A 22,367-nucleotide genomic window follows, 5' to 3' on the forward strand; every position below is an offset into this window, starting at 1 on the left:
TCAGTGAAATTGAGAACTTTTATTCATGCTTAGATACCTTTGAGAAAGGCAAGCCACAGAGAGAAGATATTTGCAATACATACTTCAAACAAAGGACTTGTATCTACGGTATGTAGGGAACTCCTAAAAGTCAGTAAGAAAAAGGCAGACACCCCAAATAAAAAGTAGACAAAAGATCTGAACAGTTGTTTCTGGAAAGAAGATGATCTAAATAGCCAGTGAACACACAAAAAGCTGCTCAGCATCATTAGTCGTCAGGGAAATGCACAAGAAGATACTACTACGTACTCTGCAAAATGGCTGAAACTAAAATATAAGACAAAGCCAAATGTTTCTTAGGGTGTGGAGCATCTGGAACATGCCTTTGTTGGTGGAGGGAATATATATGGTGTAACTACTTCAGAAAACTGTGTGGCAATATCTGACAGATGCTAAATATTATAAATACCTATGATCCAACCTGAAGTTCCATTTCTGGGAATATAGCTGACAGAAACTACAGCCTGTGTCCTCTAAAAGACGTGTGTAAGAATGATCACAGCAGCTTTGCTAATAGGAGTTCACCGGAACCAACCAAATACCTATCAACAGTAGAGTGCATATATTGTGGTTTATCTATACAATGGAATACTACTTAGCAGTGAAAAAATAGGTGATTATTGTGATGCGGAATAACATGGATGAATTTTACTCTGAGAGAACGAAGCGAGGCACAAAAGAGTTTGGATTGCATTTATGTGAAATTTTAAAGTAGGCCAAATTGGGGGTGCCTGGATGGCTCAGTTGGTTGAGCATCTGACTTGGCTCAGATCATGATCTCACAGTTGGTGAGTTCAAGCCCCGTGTTGGGCTCTGTACTGACAGCTTGGAGCCTGAAGCCAGCTTCGGATTCTGTGTCTCCCTTTCTCTCTGCCCCTCTCCCACTTGCGCTCTGTCTCTCTCTCTTGAAAATAAACAAGCATTAAAAAAAATAATTTTAAGTAGGCCAAATTAATCTATGGTGATAGAGATCAGACTAGCAGCTACCTTTTGCTGGAGATTCCAACTGGGAAGGGGATTGAGAAGCCTTCCACGGAGCTAGAAATGCTGAATATCTTGATCTGGGTGGTAGTTTCTTGGATATATGTACATACATAAAAATTCACCCAGACACATACTTAAGATTCACGTAAATTTTACCCTAATAAGAAGTAACAAAATGAAACTTAAAACTGAGTGCCAGAAGAGTAGAAGTGGGATTGAGTTTTTATCCTGGGGAGTGGGAGTAGGAAACAGCAAATATTTGAAAATCTAACAAAAGACAGGAAAGACAGGGAGAGAGGGTAGAGGGAGGGAAGTAAGAGAGGAAGGGGTAAGGTTGCAACTTCTGTGATCCTAAGACTTTAGATTTATCTAATTGCAAGATAGGGGCTTACGGTTCTGTACAGAGAAAAGTGATTCACTGTAAGAGATAAGTACAGAGCAGCCCAGGTTAATGCTAGAGGGATGTCAGCAAATGCTGACAAAACAAAGGAACGGCATTAATCAGCCAGATGTCATTCAAGATGAAACACTTTAATGGGTAAAGAGCATTTATTTTGTATGAGTAAAATGCATAGGCTACCAAGCAAATAAAATTGAAGAACTTTTATGCACCAGAGAACAGGACTTTGAAGTATGTAAAGTGTTCATAGTCAAGTGGAAGACTAACCTCTCTAAAAGCAGTAGATCAAATAATAAATTAAGTAGGGACTTAAAGAATTTACATAATACAATCAACAAGCTGAATCTCTGTTCTCACTTGTTACACACGCACACACTCATACTCAGAATTTAAGTTCTGCCACAAATACATGGTCTGTAACTTTTTTTTTTTTTTTTTTTTAGTCTGTAACTTTTTTAAATTAGCAGTGTACCCTGGGACCTTTCCATGTGAGAACTTGTTGAGCTACCTTAGTTTTTAATGGATGCATAGCACTCTGCACTGAGGACACCTGTAATTTATGAATCCATTTTCTTATCTACAGACATTTGGTCTGTTGTCAGTTTTCCTTTGTTACAACCACACTTGCTTGGAATATTTTATAAATGTATAGAAGTCATTTCTATTACAGAAATCTTTTCCTACCTTTTCATTTTGATTTGGCTTTTGAAAACAGCCGTTGAGGTCACTGAAAATTTTTGATACAAGGCCATAGGGAGTGCTTAAACTAATATACAAGTTCTGGTTAGAAGGAAAATCTCAGCTGTTTCCTCATGGGCCCCATTTCTGTTCTTGACTTTTCTGAGTAAGAGGATGAGGGGATGGCGGTGCCTTCACCCACACTTGATCTTTTTTTCCCTTCATGGCCAGACCCTTAGTCTGTGTTGTTTCAAAATCAGTTGTTAGTGTGCTATTCATGTTATTAGAGCCTTTACTCTTCTGGAAAGTCCTCTTAATTTCAAATTGTATACCCTTGAACTGAAACCTTTTATTTTTGTGAGCAGACTCCATGAATTTTAGAATTCTCGGTTCAGAAAAATTCTCCGTGTTGTAATTTGGAGGTCTTTAATGTAGATTTTTTTCCTTTGCAAACATCTAAGCTCATTCAATAGAAACAAGTCAGTCTATAGAGAATCTAAGCTCTCAACATGAGTGTGTGATGTTGACTCACTATTTTTACGCTTAGTTCACCGTGTTGGGTTTTTTTGATGTAGTATCGTATCGTATTGCCTAGTATAGCGTTTAATGTAGTAAGACAGCCTTGCAAAGACTAAATATTTCAGTGGCTTTCACTTTACCGCTGTTTAATCGAGGCCCTGAGTTCATGGTGAGCGTTATAACCACATGCTGTCTTGCTCTTTTTGCTAGGCCGTATCTACAAGTGCTTGTTTACTGGCTCCGTGAGCTCACTACTGACACTGCCACTGGACATGCTGTCCACGTGAGTACTGAACCTTGTGAAGCTGGAAGGCCGCACAGCACGGAGAGTGCTCGTTTCTCCTGCACACATCTATGTTTCTTACAATTTGAAAATTCCTTTTGTTCCGAGGACAAAAAGTAACTTACGTGTCTTAGTCTGACAGTTATAGGTACAGACGAAGTGGCTGGCAACACGTACGTGTTTGTTTAAAAACAGATATGTTTTAAAGGACTGTTTTGTAACCGGGGGGCGGGGGGGCACCTCTTAAATGGGCTCATGCAATGTGAGATCTACGCTGCTGTGTTCCTGTGCTGAGAGTTCATTTAAACATGTGTTTTTAATGACATAGGCATTTGAATACAAATTTTTTTAAATGTTTCTTGTGATTATTAGAATATGGACTCTAAAAAAACTTGTTCGTGGTCATTGTTTTACTGTATCTTGATTTGACATCAAGCATCGTAATAGCGTTTTTGGGGGGAAAGACGTGTGTTTTATTACTGATGTCAGAATTAGAAATGCTGTAAATGATTAACTGTATCAGGATCACTAGAATATTCAGCCTACCAAAATTGCACCTATATTTGCCAAATCTTTTGTACCCAGTTGACCTTAGGTTCCTGATCCTTATGTCAGTGAGAACAAAGAACAGTATCAAACCCTTCTGTGAACAAGAGTATTCAGAGTATATTACCATAAAAATAAGTCACTCGGCAAAAGGAGAGAGCAAGCTGTATTTCCAATAGAAAAGAAATTAGGAATTCTTTGAAGTCTCTTGCATCTGCATCATTACTTCTAATCATGTTTCTAAATATTTAGAAACATTGGTTGTGTCTGTGACTTGGTTCTTCTACTTGCTGGTTATACCTTTTTGGGTAGAACAGGCAAGGTACTTCATTTCTGTCTGTTTCTTTGGCAGTATAGGGAATAATAGGTTTTCATTGAAGGTTTTCAGCTTGAGCCTTATTTACATGAGAATTGTTTTTTGTTTTCATTTTTGAAGAACAGCTGTGATAAAGTAATTTTTAGAAGTAGACAAAGGCCTCTAAATAGGGCACTGATGGCTGTGGCCATGACAAAACAGGGAAGCAGTAATTTAACACACTTGAAAATCTGGAACTAGTGTAAGGAGATAACCCTTTGTGTAAAAATACAGGCCTTTTGTGAAATGATGCAGTAGAAACCAACAGGATAGTGATCCCTTTTCTGGACATCAGATTTTTAGCTCAGCCGTCCAGAGCATGGTCTTAGTATAGAAGTTTAAAAAGTCTGTCTTAAATGGCTCAGCTGTCATTTGTGTGTATGACATAGCTCACCTCTGACTTGCAGTTAGGAATTGTGTACAAAGCAAAGATGCATATTAGAAGTAGTGAGGGAGGTCAGAAAAAGCAAGGGGTGACTGCTAAGTGGGATGGAAGTCTTATTTTCATAGGTATAAACTAATGAAAGAACCATTTCACGTAGGGAAGGCTTATTCCATTTAGTTTGGACTGAAATTCCGTAAACCATTATAGTTTATGAGTGTGTGTAGTAGAGGCCAGTCAGTATCTCAGTTGTTTAGAAAAGTTGGCTTGAGTTCCTATCTGGACAGTTTAATGAAGTAGAGAGATACATTATTTTTCTCATGGTTTCTGTTTTAATGGCTAAGTTAACATTTACCAAAGCCTGAATTGGGAGGCATTGGCTATGTGAAAAACAGGTGTTTATGGAAGCCGTGTCGGTGAAAATGCCAGACAAAATGTAGTACTTTACTAGCTACCTTCACTTCTTATTGGTAGAACCGTTGAACAGCTGGTTATTTGGCAGGTGTGATCACTTAGGTGATACAGAGAGGTAGTTGGTTGTAACAGAAGGAACCCTAGCATTGGAATACGGTGTCTGTAGCTGGAAGTTTTTTGGTGACCTTGGGCAAATCACTGGAAATTTCTGAACCCGTTTCCTCATCTGTAAAGTCAGGAAGATCATGCCTCAGGGATTTGGGTGGGCTATTCAAAGATTAAATTCACATATATCCATAAAAACTCCATGTGAATTTTGAGTACTTGTGGTAGTGTTCTAGCAGAATTCTCCCCAAAGCTCAGAGCCGTTGCTTGCCTTACATTGGCAAGCTCCCCTTTTCTTTCTCACCTGATTGGTTGGTGAGCCACCAGAATCGCCTTTGAGACACTGCTGATTAACGAGAAGAACACTGAAGGCATGGATGGGGGGGATAGTCAAAAGAAATTGTAAACATGGTTTGGTTTCATAATTCCATGCTGCCTTTTACAGTTTGAAGAATTGAGCCAGTTTTCCTGAAAGCAATTTTAGCTAAACTACTTTTTTTTTTTAATGAGCATTATTTAATTTTCTCTATAGGATTAATTTTATTTCTGCAATTTTACTTTAAATTTCTTAATATTGTAGCTGCTGCTTATATATTCTGTAGCTAAGTTCTCCAGATCATCTCTAGGCACAACATACTAAAGCAGTTAATTACTGCTTTAAAACATACTGCCCCCAAAACTTACTGACTTAAAACAACAGTAATTTTGTTTGCTCATGATTCCGGGGGCCAGCAGTTTGAGCTGAGCTCAGCTGATCAGTTCATCTGTTGGGCTTGCCTCAGTTACTCATGTGTTGCCCTGGGTTCGGATGGTCTAGGATGGCTCTGGCTGGGGTGCCGTGGTTCTCTTCCACGTGGCCTCTCATCTCGCAGAAAGCCAGTGGGGCTTCTGTAGGTGGTGGACACAGGGCAGCATTCTAAAAGAGTGAAAGCGGAAGCTCACAAGCTGTCTTCTAGGCGCTAAACTCAGACAGCCTCTCCTTCATCCAGGCAGTTCACAGAACCAGCCCTGACTCTAGATAGGAGGGAAAAGAACTCTACAAAGGGTTTGTTACTGTTTAAAACTGACGTCAAACAGTTGTTATGCTTATTGCTGGTGACAAGTAGAGAGTAGAGAAGGGGGTGTTTTAGTCCCAAGCTATCAAAGTTTTAATAATCTGAAGGGTTCCTTAGCCCAGGAGTGGTTAGCATTCGTCTTTTGATTGGGATATATTCCAGATCATATCTGTGGGCCACATCAGTTCTTTAAGTTTGGAGCTTGTAGGCTGAGATTGCTCAAATGGATCCTTCTTCAGACTTTCCATGGAGGAAAAAAGTCATTCCATTCTGATGGAAGATTTTCCTAAGGCCACCAAGATTTTTGAGTTATCCTTGAATTATTCTGAAATCAGACGTAGGCTGGGGAAGGACAAGCCCTTTCAGAGAGGGAGTGAACAAAGAGGCCTTTGGTGTCATGATAATGTATTTTCATGTACGACTGTAAAGGAACCGTAGTGTCTTTCTGAATTGGTTGAGGGACTACCGGTAGGTTTGCAGTTGCCATCAAAATTCGATCTGCTTTCTAAGTGACACTTGTCTAAAGTGCGTTACAGACTTTGTCTTATACGCTGCATAGCGAGTATCTCTCGGCCTTTCTTGGGCATTGTCATTAGGCCTTTCTGGAGGTGCTTCTGTCCCTTTCTATTTTACTGGTTATCTTCATGTGTGTGGGTCTCAGCCAACCAAGTTTGTTAAACTTGTGTGTAAAGTAAGGATAAGGAGAGTCTCCCTGAGGGTTGGACAGTCACTCACCTGTAGTAAATTACGTGTACGTTCGGCTGCTTTTGGTTTTTTGTTTTTTGCCTGCCTGTTTCTAAGCCATGTTCATAGAGAAGCTAGGTAGCTAAGTTCTGTGTAGTTCTTATGTTATTCTTTGCTTATTAAAATAAAAACACACATAGTAGAAATGTAGAAAAAAATATATTTGGCCAACTTATAAGATAGTTAGAATTTCACCATTCTCAGAAGTAATTCTCAGAGGCTGATTTCACCCAGAAGATGATGACTTCTTTTTCTGGCCATTCTTCTGACATTTAAGTGTAAAATGAAATGTTGTTACCTTTGTTTTCTTAATTTGAAGTGTTCTTTGGAGTAATTCTCTATAATTTTTTTTTAATAGGGACAATTTATTGGCGGATTGTTTGCAGGGTTGTTTCGTGGTGACGTGCACGCTGTGTGCATTCATCAGCCTCGTGTGGTTGCGAGAGCAGATAGTCCACGGGGGGGCACCGATTTGGTTGGAGCATGCTGCCCCACCCTTCAATGCTGCTGGGCACCACCACAATGAGGTAACTCCCTCGCCCCCGGTGATTCTATCTGAGTAGGACGTGGGAATTACTGTCACCTTCTGAGACCTAAACCCTTGACTCCTGTGCCCCTCATTCAGAAGCAGGACAGTGAAAAGGTTTGGGAGAAGATTAAGGGAGATGCAAAAAATCAAAAGAAGGCTACTTTTCCTTTGCCTCTTAATTTTCTAGTGAGATTGGGAACAATGGTGAGGGTGTACCGAAGCGCTCTTGCACTCTCTTTGCCTGGATTTACTGCTTAACGCTGGCCTGGAAGTTACCATGTGTACTTCCTGGATATGATGCTGATGTGCCGCCTGGCACTAAGGAGGCTGCATACCTCCTTGGTTCATCAGTTTCTTTGTACGTAAATTGCTTATGTTTCCTGCTCCCAGTAGCAACATTACCAAAAGTAGAAAAATCGGAACCCTGTTAACAGTCTGGTGCATTTTCGCTGTTTCTTGATGAGAGATGCCATGCTTAATGTTAGATACAGGAGCATTTGCTGGAAGTATTAAGAGAAAGAGGATGAGGTAAATGATTTTTAGTGTCTTGCTTGCTGAGAAATTTTGGGGCTGACAGTGTCAAAATATTAACTACTTACGTTCGAAAACTACTTACACTTCATACAGTTTTATTATGAAAAATTGACTCTAAGATACTCAGAATGATAATTAACAACTTAATTTTTCATTTAAGGACCTTCTGTGTCAGTGTGTAGCTTGGTCTCCTCAAATTCTGACATTCTTTTTAAAAAAATTTTTTAACGTTCATTTATTTTTGAGAGAGAAAGCATGCAGGAGCAGGGGAGGGGCAGAGAGAGAGGACAGAGAATCTCAAGCAGGCTCTGCACTGTGAGTGCAAACCCCAACGTGTGGCCTGAACCCACGAACTATGAGATCGTGACCTGAACCAAAGTCGGACGCTCAACCAATTGAGCCACCCAGGTGCCCCCAAATTCAATCATACTTTTTTCTTTACAGAGTTAAGAGTGCAAGATGTGAGACTAGAAAGAAAAGATACTTCTTATGTAGCATTACTACATTTATGGTCGTACCTCATATTTTGAAGCATTTAATGCAGTTTTTTAAGAATCTTTATGGACTCCATGGGGGTTCAGTGTTTTCCTTAACTGTAGCTGTGTCTTTGCATTTGGTCGGTAGCAGAACTTAGTAAGAGCCAGAGGAGAATGCATGCGGGAACTGACAGCGTCCATACGGATAGGTTCACCTACTGAGCAGGAATTAGACACCTTTTCCTCAAGTATTTAACTGATAACTGAGAATTAAGTTCTAGATCTGTACGGGTGTAAACGAGTAGGTAATGAGTAAAACTATTTTCGTCCCTGAGATGGTCACTGAAGGCAGTAAAGAAGAATTGCCACCCTTTCCCAGAGTTGGTTGTGGGGTTTGAGTCTCCTCATGAGCTGCCCCCGCCACCCTCCAGGGGAATCTGAGTTCTCTTTTCCCAGAGGTGAAGAATGGAGTTGGACGGGTACCCAAAGACACTAAGAAATAGAGAAATTCAGAATGATCAAATAAGGTCACCACCAAATGAGATGGTGGCTCAGGAGCCAGAGGTCATCCTAATAATGGCTCCCCAGGTCCAGGTTCCACCAGAGCCTTCTGGGCTTCCCCCGGATGGCCTTGATGAAGACCGGAACACGTTGAGATCATTCCGTTGAAGGAATCCTCCCAACCCTGTAGCCTCCAGGCAGAGGTGGCAGCTGGGCTCAAGGGTGTCCTCAGACCTCTCCAGGATCTTGCTGGACAGTGGCTGAGACCCAGTGTTTACACAGAGGAACAGACTGGAGATGCTGGCGTACGAGTAATTCCAGGTTGTCTTGCCTGAGGAGCTCAGAGCGCAGGTGCAGGGATGGCAGCCTGGGGCCAGAATCCCTGGTTGAGTCTCATTGCTCCTTCTTGCTCAGCCTGCATGAGAAGTAACCAGAGTTCTCTTGTTGCAAGATCTGACTGCAGTCGTGGGAAGTCTAACCTTGGTTTTCCTTGAGTTTGCCTTTGACTAGTTGTAATAATAAATCAGAACTCAGGTCTGGATCTCTTTTGGCTGATGCAGCTCTGTTTCCTGAAACTGTGAACTCCAGCAGTTTCTCTCTCCTGTTGTTAAGACAGTCAGCCTGCTGCTTATTTTTACTCTGCTGAATGCCTCCTTTTTTGCCTCCTTTTGTGACATGTTTTAACGTACTGTTTTTATGTATACAAAGGGAATGTTGCTTTAACTTTCTGAATTCTCCATTCTTGCTTTGCTGGCATGAATAGAAGCTTCTGTAACCACACCAGTAACTCATTTGGGATGTGCTTGAAATGTTAAAGTTTGGTCCTCAAAAAAAAAAAATGTTTAAAGGTGAAGAAGGATTATGGAATCATGCGTTCAGAATAGCCAGCCAGATTTGTTAACCCATTTCCTGTGCTGTTTTTGTGAAATCCCTAAATTGTACTGAATGAATATAGACACTGTGACGTGAATTCACGCTCTTATATACTGAGTTGATCCAAAATCAGATACTTGTAGAAAAGGTGACTTTGAGAGGTGTGTTTTGGAATTTTAACAGTGTGTGTGTTTATTAGTTTTATTTTTTTAGCAGGAAGAGTGCTGTTTGGAAATAGAGCAAAACTGAGACAAGTTAGCTAAATTTCTGGGCTTCTCTGTCACTTTAGGCTCCAGCGGGAGGCAATGGTGCTGAAAATGTGGCCCCTGACCAGCCTGCTAACCCGCCGGCCGAGAACGCGGTGGTGGGAGAAAACCCTGATGCCCAGGACGATCAGGCAGAAGAAGAGGAGGAGGACAACGAGGAGGAAGAGGACGCGGGCGGGGAAGATGCAGCCGATGCCAACAACGGGGCCCAGGGTAATGGCCGCTGGCCCATCCTTCTGTTCCCTCCATGACCATGAACCCACTTCCAGCTTTCCTTGAGGAGAAGGACTAGAATTTTCAAAATTTTATGGGCTTGGAGTTGTATTTCCGGCCTGTTTTTACTCTGTTTTGCAAACTTGCATTTCTGGATATACATACGTGTAATTTTTTTTTTTTCCTGTGAAGCAGGGTACATTTTGTGTTTTATTTATGTATTTAATGTTTATTTTTGGGCGAGTGCAGGTGGGGGAGGGGCAGAGAGAAGGGGACAGAGGATCCGAAGCAGGCTCTGTGTTGACAGCAGCAAGCCTGATGCAGGGCTCAAACTCAACGAGCCACGAGATCGTGGTCTGAGCCCAAGTGGGATGCTTTACCAACTGAGCCACCCAGGCGCCCCACGTTCTGTGTTTTAAAATCCTGCTTTACATGGGAGTTTTTTAGAATGAATAGGAAGAAGTTACTTGTAAGTTGTAGTAGATCCTAGGTTGTTTTTTTTTTTTTAAAGGAATTTGATACAGATATACTTTATTCCTTTCCATTTCTATTAAGTCAGCACAGCTTTTTATATCAAAGAGGAATTCTTGAGGTGTACACGGCAGGCCAGATGCCATTAAGGAGGCCATTTCTCTTCTTTTCTAGCAGTTTGTGACTCCAGAAAGTTAAGAAAATCCAAGACTGTGCCCTCCAGCCTGCTATATCGCTAGCTCACCACCTCCATTTCCCCCTCTTGCCCCAGAGTTTTCCTGTCAAGCACCATACTGTGTCTAGGCCCACTTGACATTGCTGACATCAGAGTGCCTCCCGGGCGCCGGCACTCGGGTCCCTGCCTTCATGGAATTTCTGGTCTCTGTGAAGAAGCAGGAATACCCAAGTGAACAAGTACCTCGTTACACATTGTGATAAGTGTGCAGGTTGCTCTGAGGATGCTCTTGGGAAAGACCCTTTTTAAGTAGGTTCTCCGGGTAGCTCAGAGTCGGTGACAGCTGAGACCTGGAAGGATGAGAAGCGAGTTGGGTCATGGGAGCAAGGGCCTTCATCGGGAGGGGCGAGTGTGTGTTCAGAGGCTCTGAGAATGTGGCCCTGCATTCAGGGCACTGAATGCAGCCTCCATTTCCCTGTCTCGGTCCAGCACAATAGCTCCTAACGAGCTGCTGTTCTCTGCTCTCGCCCCACTGTATTCTCACTGCACAGAATGTTCCTAGTGCCTCCTGCCTTAAATTCTTGTGGTTTCTCCGTTGTACTAAAGAAGAAAACATAGTCCAGTTTTACCTTCCCCGCTTGTATGATTGGACCTCTGTCTGCCTTTCATACTGTCTCTTCTGCCACCCTCCCCCCGTGAAAAAGTCTTGTCCCCTGCCTTCCTCACCTTTCTCAAGTTTGCCAGATTCATTCTGGTTTAGTTCCTCTCTTTCACATAATCGTATTTATTGCCTTTCCAACACTTAACCACAGTCTAAAATCAACTATGTATGTGTTTCATTTGTTTATATGTGTTCTTCCTGCCTAACAGGCAAGTAATGTGGTTCAGCTTCTCATTGCTGGTTTACAAAACACCAAACTAAAAGAATGTGTTTTATTGTTTGTGGTTCAGGTTCCATCAGTAATCTTTAAATGACAATTATATTTCCAGATGACATGAACTGGAATGCTTTAGAGTGGGACCGAGCTGCAGAAGAACTTACGTGGGAAAGAGTAAGATTCTTTCATGCATTCTAGTGTTGTTTTTAATTATTTTAATTATTTGAGAAAGAGCACAGGGCAGGGGCAGAGAGAGAACCCAAGCAGTCTCCTCACTGTCAGCGCGGAGCCCAATGCAGGGCTTGAACTCACGAACCGTAAGATCATGATCTGAGCTGAGATCAAGAGTCGGAAGCTTAACTGACTGAGCCACCGAGGTGCCCTGCATTCTAGTGTTTTAACCTGAAACTGTGTTTTAAAGTCAGCCATTTTTATATTTATACACTAATTTTGTAGTCAACATTTGATGGAGACTGTGAACTTTAATTTCTAGAGAAAAGTAATGTATTGTTTGTGGTGAAAATATTAAAAATATAATCTTATTACTGACTATTTTTCTATTTTCTGGCCTTTAATACAAACACATTGTGGACTTTTGGAAAATGAAGTAACAATTTAAATGAAGTATTATTCCGATACTGCAAGTTGATAGGTCCTGAAATCTTGACTGGCTCCATAGCTAATGTAAGAAGTAAACCCAAGATGGAATTGTTTGATTTCATAATCATAAGATTTAGAATAAAAGGAGGCCCAGATATAAAACTCTAGTAAGTTTTTTACTCGAAAATGGTAAGCTGTTTTAGAAAGTAGTGGGTAAGGATTATGTTTACAGATAATTGAAAATGAGCCTTTTTTATAAATAGAAAAAAAATCCTGTTGCATCTTTAATTCGTGTATATTATTTATTTTAGATGCTAGGACTTGACGGATCACTAGTTTTTCTAGTAAGTAAAGCCAATATTTTTTAATAATAAGAGTTGTGACTTAATTATCTTAATGACTCAGCAGTTTCAAATTTACAGTATTATGTGCTGGCTTTTTTACGCTAAAGGTCAGCATGCCCTGTGCCTTTTGATTACTTGATATGTTGAAGAAGGTCTGTTTTGTGTATTGAAAATATTGGCAAAGAACAAAGGTAATAGTATTTAAAAAGGTAATTATTGATTACTTGATTTTTAGAAAACAAAATGAAATACAGAATTGTAGTTAAGAAGAACTTGATCTTTTTTTTTTTTTTTGGGGTCTTTTTAAACTTTGCAGTATATTAATTCATGCCTGAACTGGTGAAAATAGAGCAGCTTTGCAGTGTTCCCGGTGAGAGGCCCATTTTCATGTTAGGTTTCCACTGTTTGCCAAACCTCACCTATCTTCTTTACTTACTGGTAAAGAGTACAGCTCAGAGGTGAGGAATAGTTCCTTAAAGGAGAAGTGATGCTCTTTTCAGGTTCTGTAATATGAAATCACTTGGGATTTTTGAGTATTAAGGTGACTTTAGCTGCATGGGGAAGATTCCCTACTGCCTCAAACAATCATGTAAGGTGACAGTCATCTTGGAGGTGCTAATAACGTAGTAAGTTACTGTGGGGGTGGATGAATGGCCAAGAGGGAATGAGTATTCTAAGACCTCCACTGAGAAAACCGGGGTGCCATAGGGAAAAAAGGGACCAAGGAAGATCAAATGACCTTGCAGAAACCATGAGAACAAAATGGGCAGCGGAAAGAAGCACTGTGCAGTTTACATTCATAAAAAGTTCAGAATTAATGTGATTTTTCAATTTTCCTCCATTTGGAAATTTTCAGTGTCATCTGATTTAAACGAAATCTGGGTATTTTTTGTGAGAATCTGTAATTTGTAGTGGCTTCTTTCTGAAGAGGAAATGTTTATAGATTGATTTTTTTTCCCTACATGTAACATTATAAACTTGAGCCTTATTAGGCTTAATTGTATGAGCTATGTAATGAAAAATAAGTTGCACATAATTTCTGAAATGAAATCTCAACATTCTAGAGTGAAAATTCCAGTCTCCTAACTAAGTGGAGTAGTCTCGTTAGACATATAGTATGAACATATAGAATTGAGTATGTTTTATTAATGGCTCTTTTCTTTTAGGAACATGTCTTCTGGGTGGTGTCTTTAAACACACTCTTCATTCTTGTTTTTGGTAAGTGGTGTTTATACTGTTATTTATGGTAATAAGATAGGAGTTGTTTTTTTGGAGCCTTGTTATGGGTTTTGTTTTTGTTTGTTTTTAAACACAGGGACATACGAAATGGTTTCAGATAGTTATCCTGTACTGGAAGGCCCCACCCATACAGATAACTTTTCTTTCCTAAGCGACATTGACTATAGTTACCTACCATCTCTGCTTCTTTGGGGCATTTCCATCTCTTTTTATAGGAGCTGGTTTTAGACTGACTTGAGAATAGGCATCATCCTGTCTCTGGAACCAGTTTTGTGGTGATTATCTGTGTGTTCTTCCCTTTGGCAGAAGATCTTGTTTTCCTCTCTCAGAGTCCTATCCGAGGCCTTCCCAGAGATCCTGGCTTGGGAGCTGTCACCAGAGGTGGATATAGGCTTGAGGAGAAAAGTGAACCTTTCCCAAGTGTGAATTTCCTTTAGAACCAAATTCCAGGAAATGCAAAGTCATTTCCAAACACTTTGACAACTGCAACCGTGAGGATTTTGTGACAACACATGAGTCCCTCCTGTTGGGAGTGATTAGAGAAAGGAAGATGGGTGAGGAGACAGAATTCACAGGTTTTTCTGCTTTGAGAAAGATGTAATTCCTGCACCTCTCAAGGGAAAGGAAGTGGAGTCTGATAGAATCAGGCTGTTAGATTGTGCTTTGATTTGTGTCTCATAGAGACACCTCAGGCTACACATCTCTTGATAGGGCTGATCTTTGAGAAATTCCTTCTTTCTGCATGTGAGTTACCCCTTAATTCTGCTAAGGAGGGGCAGTATAGATTTCCCAATGTTCTTACACTTTATTCTAAGTTACTCGTTTTGGGTTGCCAACCACGTTGTGACTCAGAAAGCAGTTAGGCCTTCAACGGGAAGTGTTGAAGTGTTGTGAAAAAGACATTGAATGTGTAGACTTGAGAATGAGACAAAAAACTAATTTCTGAATATTATCTATGAAAGAACAAAAAAAATTTAAAGGTATCTTGTTGAAACAAAATAATCTTGAAAAAGTTCCATTGATTCTTAATTTTTAGTAGCTATTGAAGATGGTGCAAATTGATAGGAAGCTCATTCTTTGTTTCCTTTTGCGAGGGTTGGGGTGAGGGGGGTGGAAACATGAAAATGAAGATTATTCTGCATACATTCTTCATTATGTAAAATAATTGATACATACATAGAGTGTGAAACTGTTCTGATTCTTTGAGAGAAAAAATGATGTGTAGATTTTGTCTTTGTTCTTGCAAGAAAAGCTTAATGCTGAATTAATGTTTGGAGGAACAAGTCGCCTTTAAAACATCAATTATAGTGGGGCACCTGGCTGGCTTCGTCGGAGGAGCGTGCAACTCTTAAACTTGGAGTTGTGAGTTGAGCCCCGCACTGGGTATAGAGATGACTAAAAAATAAATAAATAAACTTAAAAAGAAAACATGAATTATAGAAACGGGAGCACTCACTTATGTAAAACAAATCTAAGTAAATTTTTTTTTAATCCAGCCTCTAAGCTTATGCTATAAAAAAGTTGTCTTCGTATAAAACCTGTATATGTTATACTTAGGATCTTTTGAAATGAACCAAGAGGTTTTCCTCTTCTTAGGAATATACTTTTCCTTAAAGGTGAATGGTCATTGGGATTAAGCACACTCCTATTTCTTTTCTACTTTAGTTGCTCTGTTGGAATTTTCCACCTCCATTTTTGGACTCTTATGGTCATGTACTTTGCAGAATTATAGCCTTATTACGCAGCTGTGTCCTAGTAGAAGGGAATGATACTGAGAAACTGACCTTAATTTCAGGATATTTATCTGGTAGTTGCTGTGTAATTGGATAGAAATTGTTAACAATTGGTGCTTCTCAGGAGCCTATTTGAGTCATCATCAGAGCTGGGTGTGAACAAAATAGGAAAAATTCTGCATATAGTTTTTTCTTACTCTTATAGGAATTTCTCGTGCTTTATAATACACGTATTAGTAAAATAATGTGTGTATGATTTATAATTTTAAATATGTTGGGAATACCTGTTCAAAATAATTTCTACCCATGGAATACAATCGATTAGAGAGGTGTGGTGGCCAGATCCCTGTAGATTCACTCTTTTGTCTTAATGATTGAGTCCCCTCGTGGCTTCCCTAGTAATCTGTGCTGCTCAATTAATTTTGCCATACAGAAAATATAATTACATTTTATTAAGAAAAATAAAATTGTATTAACATGACAAGAAATACTTGAGGAAAAGAGACTATACAAATTTTTATTATGAAAATTTTAAGGGTATTTTCTCATTCAACCATAGTGTCTATCACACTGTACTAAATTAGCAGAATTTAAGTTTTTTTTTAACAATCCATCATATTAAAAATTCCTAGATTGTCTCCTTAAATGTCATTTTACAGTTGGTTTGTTTGAGGATGAAAATAAGGTGTACACATTAGTTTTGGTTGTTAAGTCTTAAGTTCCTTTTGATCTAGAATATTCTTTGCTCCTTTCTGCTACTTCTACCCTATTTTGCCATTGATTTCTTGAACAGACTAGGTCACTTGTCCTACATTTGTCTGATTGGCTTCTTGTATGCTGTCTACCACCTTGCTCCTTTGTCTCTATTTTTCCTTTAAACTGGAACATTTAAGTAACATCATAGTTAACCTGAACCTGTTTGTTCAGAAGAAGCCAGACAGGTGTGCGGTTCTTTCCCTCCAATTATCAGTTTTCAGGGTAAGGAATTGATGTGCTATTTCCATGGGTGATGAAAGTGTTTTTTCTTCTGTTGCTTTTTGTCCTTTTGCGGTTTTGTTTTTGGCTTTCCCCTTTTTGGGTAGTATGAACTCGTGTATTTGTGAAGCATTCAGTGTGTTTCCGTCAGTTTGGTCATTCTTTGATGCTCATATTGTCCTTTCATGAGACTTCATGATGGTTCCTGGGTCCTTTGGCCATGAGCCTATTCGACTTTGGTATCTTTGTTGTTTTCCAGTTATAGAGAATGTCCTTCCTAGGCAGTACATTTTTGACCCCAGTTCTGGAATCTTTCATTTCTCGAAGAAGCTCTGGTTCCTTTTAGTGTGGGTTGACACTAGGAGTGTTCCTTGTTTTGATTTTGAAGTTTTCATTGAGTTTTTTTCTTCCCTTTTTAGCATTTTGCCCTTACCATATTGGTCATTTCTCCCTTGTTGGTTTGGGATTTGAAGAACACGTGAGTATAATACTTTTACAAGCTTACTTTCATTATTTTGCCCCAAATTTGATATTTGTTGAGTAAATGATAGTGTTGTAAAGAGTTACTTCATTTCTCAATTTGCCTTCCACAAAGGAATAGTTATCCAACATTATCTCATTCTTTTTCTTTTTTAAACTAACAGAGGCTCAAGACAGTGTAGATAATATTGCCAGCTGAGGAAGATGTGCTCTGAATCCCATGATGCACTCATGTCTTTCTTCCTGTTGGGTGGGCCAAAGGCATGCTACTGGAAAGTTTTCGTACAGGATGATTTTTGACCTGTTCCATTAACTTGTATGCTCCCTTCTCTTCCTTTTCTTTAGCTTTCCCATAGTGAATTTAGAAAAGTAGCAACATATCAGTCAACTTAAAAAAAAAAAAAAAGGATTGGTCTGTTTTGGAATGATAGGCTATAGTGTTTTCTAAAGAATTTGTCTTAATTTTGACATCTCCATGTTTTTAGAGGTAGATAAATATTTGGATGGTCAACTACAGCTATTTTGTGGGGTCTAGTGACTATTTTGTGTAGGGGTCTATTTTGTGAAAGATCTAGTCTTTCAAGGAAGAGCTGACATATCTGGAACGTTCTGTTCAATTTGTGTATGTAAATCCGGAGAGCTCAGATTCTGAAGCGTTCTGAAAGGGCAAAGAGATGCATTTCAGTGTTTAATTGCAGCTCTGCTTCTCGCAGTTGAACACACTTGAAAGGTTCACATAAAGCTTTGATAAATTTGACTTTCCAAACTATCACCACTTGCTGTCTGAAATTCAGGAACCCCAAAGATTTGTCACTGTCCAAACTTTTACTCTCTGTAAGTTGAAAATGGAAGGGATTTGGAGAGCAGGGGAAATGTATGCAGTCGCTCCTCGGGGTGGGAGGTGAGGGGCTGAGACGGACCTGGCCGGCCGGCTGCTTGGGTGGCGCGCTGCTGCTTTCTTTGCTCAGCCCTGGGCGAGTCCGCCTCAGGCCAGAGTAGAGACGAGACTAGTGTTTTGCAGCAGTTAATTTTGTAAAATTTAATTCACTCTGCTTTTATTTTGTCTGCTTGAGTAGAGTGTTACTCTTTGATTTTACCTCATCCTTTCATAATATATAGCAGTGGGAGAGTCTGGTTTGCAGAGATGTCATTCAAAGGGGATTTTATAGTTGTTTTACAGCTTTTAGTCTGCTTGGATTGTTCATACATTATTAAACTGGGATGTAGGCCATATGGTAAAATTAAATTCTATTTATTTTTATTTCCAGGTACAAGCATCTCATTTTGAAGGTCTAATCACAACCATAGTTGGGTATATACTTTTAGCAATAACACTGATAATTTGTCACGTATCCTTTAATTAACTAACGTGGGTATTCAGTGATGTGATTCATACCAAAGAGTTGTTCCTGTTAATGACAAAACTGTTTCTTTTCTCTTGTCCTTTCAGTAAAAGCTGTAGATATATGTAGTGAGGATGAGGACAGATAAAGTATGAAATAAATTGTCAAATAACATTAAGTGTTGCCTAAATAAGTATCTGTTATGCTCAGATTTTCCTTGACTAGATGCTGCAGGGCTTGGCAACTCTTGTTAAATTTCATAGGTCTCGTCGCTTGCTGGGAGTCTGCTATATCGTTGTTAAGGTAATTCCTGTTATAAGTTAAAACCAGAAGTGGCTTCTCCCCATTTGGATGATACTGATGATCTTTGTTTTTACCAAAGGTCTCTTTGCTAGTGGTGGTAGAAATTGGAGTGTTCCCTCTCATTTGTGGCTGGTGGCTGGATATCTGTTCCCTGGTAAGTTTGTTATTCATTATCATATGACCTGATAAATTAAAAGCTTCAAAAAAGGAGGTCTTTAAAATGAATTCCTTTTAAAGGAAACTCAATAGGATAGTAATTTGCTTATTTTTTCTGAGAATGAATCATTGTGGAGTCTTAATGTTACTAGTATTTGTTGAGTACATGATTTTATTTGAGGCTTTGTGCAGATTTTTGATGTCCGAGTATTTTGACTGGAACCTTTCTAATAACCAGTGGAGAAGTTTTGTACCCATTTTACTCTTCTAAATTTTACAGTAATGCTGAGACGTTACATATATAAAGAGAACAATCTAATAAGACTATCTTTGTTTAATAAATTCAACTTTAATCATTTCTTTTAACTAAGATGCTTAGTCTTCATTATAATTAAAAAAAATTGTTTTTAATATTTATGTACTTTTGAGAGAGAGAGAGAGAGAGCGCGCATACATGCGAGCAGGGGAGGGGCAGAGAGAGAGGGAGACACAGAATCCAAAGCAGACTCCAGGCTCTGAGCTGTCAGCACAGAGCCCGATGCGGAGCTCGAACTCATGAACTGTGAGATCATGATCTGAGCTGAAGTCGGAGGCTTAACTGACTGAGGTGCTCAGTCAGCTCAGGACCCAGGTGCTCCTTGATTATAATTTTTAAGGCTGCCAGTGATAATCACGTTTTGACTTTTCAAAAATATTTTGTGTGTAGAAAAGCACCCATACCTTACTATTAAAACTTGTCACGAATGCAGACCTGTAACCAAGGAAAGAAGGTATCGTTAACCAAAAATGTGTCTTTCACAGTAGCAGCATTAGTAAAGTTTGTTTGTTTTGTTTTTTGTTTTTTTTTTTTTGAGAGAGACAGAGACAGTATGAGTGGGGGAGGGACAGAGAGAGGGAGAGCAAGAATCCCAAGCAGCCTCTGCACTGTCAGTGCAGAGCCCGACACAGGGTTTGAACCTATAAAACCACAAGATCATGACCTGAGCTGAAACCAAGAGTCGGACGCTCAGCTGACTGACTGAGCCACCCAGGCGCCCCCGCATTAGTGAAATTCTTATTCGCCAATTGGTTTATCAGTCTTCCTTCTAATATTTAAAACCTTCAAGGGTCATTATCTATCTTTGAAATAGGATCCTGTTTTATATCAGTTATATTTCTGTCATACCATGAAATGACATTTAAAGAGCTGTAGTCCTAGAACATCCTAACCCATACACGTAGTGATATATTCACTTCCTGGAAGATGGAGATGTTAATTTGGCAAATGTGAGTGGTACAGATCTCTCACTTGTTCCGCTTTGATTTAGGAAATGTTTGATGCCACCTTGAAAGACCGAGAGCTGAGCTTTCAGTCTGCGCCAGGTACTACCATGTTTCTGCACTGGCTGGTGGGGATGGTGTACGTGTTCTACTTTGCCTCCTTCATTCTGTTGCTAAGAGAGGTAAGTTCTCAGGGAGACGCCAGCACTGTCCCTTTAAGGAAAGGACTTTGTTTTAACCACGTGTCCTGACTCATTTTCTCAAGGATTTTAGTCTAAGAAGGAATAGCTGATAGAGGAATTTGGCTTTATGTCTTTAAACCGTTTTCAGTCATTTGTCTCAAAAACTGATAAATTTTAATATTTCTGCGTATAGTTAACGAGTTTGAAAGATGAGTAGATCGAGGATAAAACTACTTGTTTTACTTGGTGTCTTTTGTAGCCATCCTCTCCTACAAATTCTTGAAATTTTATGTGATGTGAGTCTGACTTGGACTTCGTTCAAGGAAATCTAGTGCTGGAAATACCCAGAGGTTTTGCAGGATCACGATGTAAAGTTTGTAATCAAGTACATTAAATATGGAATCACAGTGAGGGTCGTTTATGACTGCAGTTCACTTGCCGATGAGTACCTTCACTAGTCCCGTTTTTAGAATACGGTCTTTCCCGATTTGAAGAGAGTGAAAGTAGGGCCAGTATTTGATTAGTATACGTCATGTGCAATCATTCTGATGCGGTGGGCAGTGTAAAAGTGAGTAATTTTCACAAGCGTACTTGCTGCTGTGCATTAGTCCCTCACATATTACCGCAAAGTCCCTCTGCGCCAGACGCGGTGCTGACTGCTGAGGTAATAGTGAGAAACAGAGACACGATTCCCGCTCTTTCCGATTTTATATCCTGGGAAGGAGGAGAGGCATCTGACAAGTCCGCTTACAGCAGTGAGAGTGGTGATGGAGATGCACAGGGCCGCCGGAGGAGGCCGACTGATCCAGTGTGAATGGCCTAATGCTATCCTGGCGTACATTGTGTTTTGGGAAATTGAGGCATTAAGGAGGGGGGCTGAGGTCAAAATGTTCTCCTGAATCATATAGTGTAAGTTCGGTAAATTCTACTTGCAAATAAAACTTGTATTCTTTCTTTGAAGCAAGTGATTGAGACTAACTTAATCTATTCAAAACTGTATAGAACCTCTTAATTACACTGTTAAGTCATAAACTGTTTCACATTGAAATTTTTCATCTTCTCAGTGGGGTGGTTTTTGTGGTGCACAATCCTAGAATTGGGGTGTCAGATGAAACCTTAGAGGTCAGATACCCCCTCATTTGGAGGTTGGAGAAATAGAGTTTGGGCAGTGGAAATGCTTTACACGTGCTAACTCCGTGAATTTGGACCACCTGAGACCACTACCTAGCCTCGCCCATTGCCCCACCACCCACGGCCTCTTGGGTTGATGATTTCCACTGAGAAACGGAAAAAGGATGTAGACAGTAAAATGAAAATGCTGAGAGTTTCTAGCTCCTCTCCGGAGTGTGAGGCTGAAATCAGATCTTGTATTAAAACATTTATAAATTGCAACATAATTCTTTCACTGGATGACACAATATAGTGACAGTTCCTTTATTTTTCTATTTTCATTTTATTTCTTTTAATGTTTTTAATTTATTTTTGAGAGCGAGAGAGTGAGCGAGCGAGCAGGGGAGGTGCAGAGAGGGAGAGGACAGAGGATCCCAAGTGGGCTGCACGCCGACAGCAGAGAGCCCGGTGCAGGGCTCGAACTCACGAACTGTGAGATCATGACCCGAGCTGAAGTTGGATTCTCAACTGACTGAGCCACCCAGGTGCTCCTGTAGTGACAGTGTTTGAAAACAACAACAACAACAAAAAACAACTTATTTTTTATTTTGGAGATTTAGGTTTCTTGACAAATTCTACATTTTTTTTTTTTCATTGAATGATTAAATGGACATCCAGCAAAATAGTTTATTTCATATAGATTCTGATTTAGGAACTTCTTTTCATAGGAAAGCCATGTGAATTTTCTGGGACCCATTTTATTAAGTTTTAAAAGCTTACTTTTCTGTTGATATTTTAGCTCATCTACAGAGTCTGAAGACATTGGTGAGTATTCATAGCATTTAAAATATATTTGCAGGTACTTCGACCTGGTGTCTTATGGTTTCTAAGGAATTTGAATGATCCAGATTTTAATCCAGTACAAGAAATGATCCATTTGCCCATTTATAGGCATCTCCGAAGATTTATTTTGTCAGTGGTAAGCATACCTTTTTATTGTTTTTTGAGTAAAGTGTGCTACCCTTTTGTATTGTTTTGTGGGGGTTTTTTGGCGGCGGGGGGTGCAGTCAGGGGCTGGTAGAGTAGATACGTTGAGTTATTTATGTTTAAGTTGGTGGAAGTTAGTTGTCAAACAGCTGTTCTGTTGGTTGTTTTGATAAAGTAATTAAAATGTTTACTAAAAACAACATTCCCTAGTTCTTTAGTAGTATAATTGGTTGCC

The 22,367-nt window shown here is 39.7% G+C and overlaps 1 protein-coding gene across 3 annotated transcripts in view; it reads left to right on the forward strand.

The window, feature by feature from the left end:
* MARCHF6 (membrane associated ring-CH-type finger 6) overlaps positions 1–22,367 on the forward strand; it is a 74,808-nt gene that overhangs the window by 24,898 nt on the left and 27,543 nt on the right. For all 3 annotated transcript variants that reach the window (XM_078444394.1, XM_078444389.1, XM_078444392.1), the window contains 12 exons: positions 2,831–2,903; positions 6,863–7,031; positions 9,707–9,896; positions 11,533–11,594; positions 12,332–12,364; positions 13,531–13,582; positions 16,731–16,789; positions 18,060–18,140; positions 18,369–18,437; positions 18,517–18,591; positions 19,901–20,035; positions 22,005–22,124. In XM_078444394.1, the coding sequence (XP_078300520.1) occupies positions 2,831–2,903; positions 6,863–7,031; positions 9,707–9,896; positions 11,533–11,594; positions 12,332–12,364; positions 13,531–13,582; positions 16,731–16,789; positions 18,060–18,140; positions 18,369–18,437; positions 18,517–18,591; positions 19,901–20,035; positions 22,005–22,124 (1,118 nt within the window). The remainder of the gene's footprint in view (positions 1–2,830; positions 2,904–6,862; positions 7,032–9,706; positions 9,897–11,532; positions 11,595–12,331; positions 12,365–13,530; positions 13,583–16,730; positions 16,790–18,059; positions 18,141–18,368; positions 18,438–18,516; positions 18,592–19,900; positions 20,036–22,004; positions 22,125–22,367) is intronic.

The sequence above is a fragment of the Panthera onca genome, chromosome A1, assembly GCF_046562875.1.
Source record: "Panthera onca isolate mPanOnc1 chromosome A1, mPanOnc1 haplotype 2, whole genome shotgun sequence".
Classification (NCBI taxonomy): Eukaryota; Metazoa; Chordata; class Mammalia; order Carnivora; family Felidae; genus Panthera; species Panthera onca.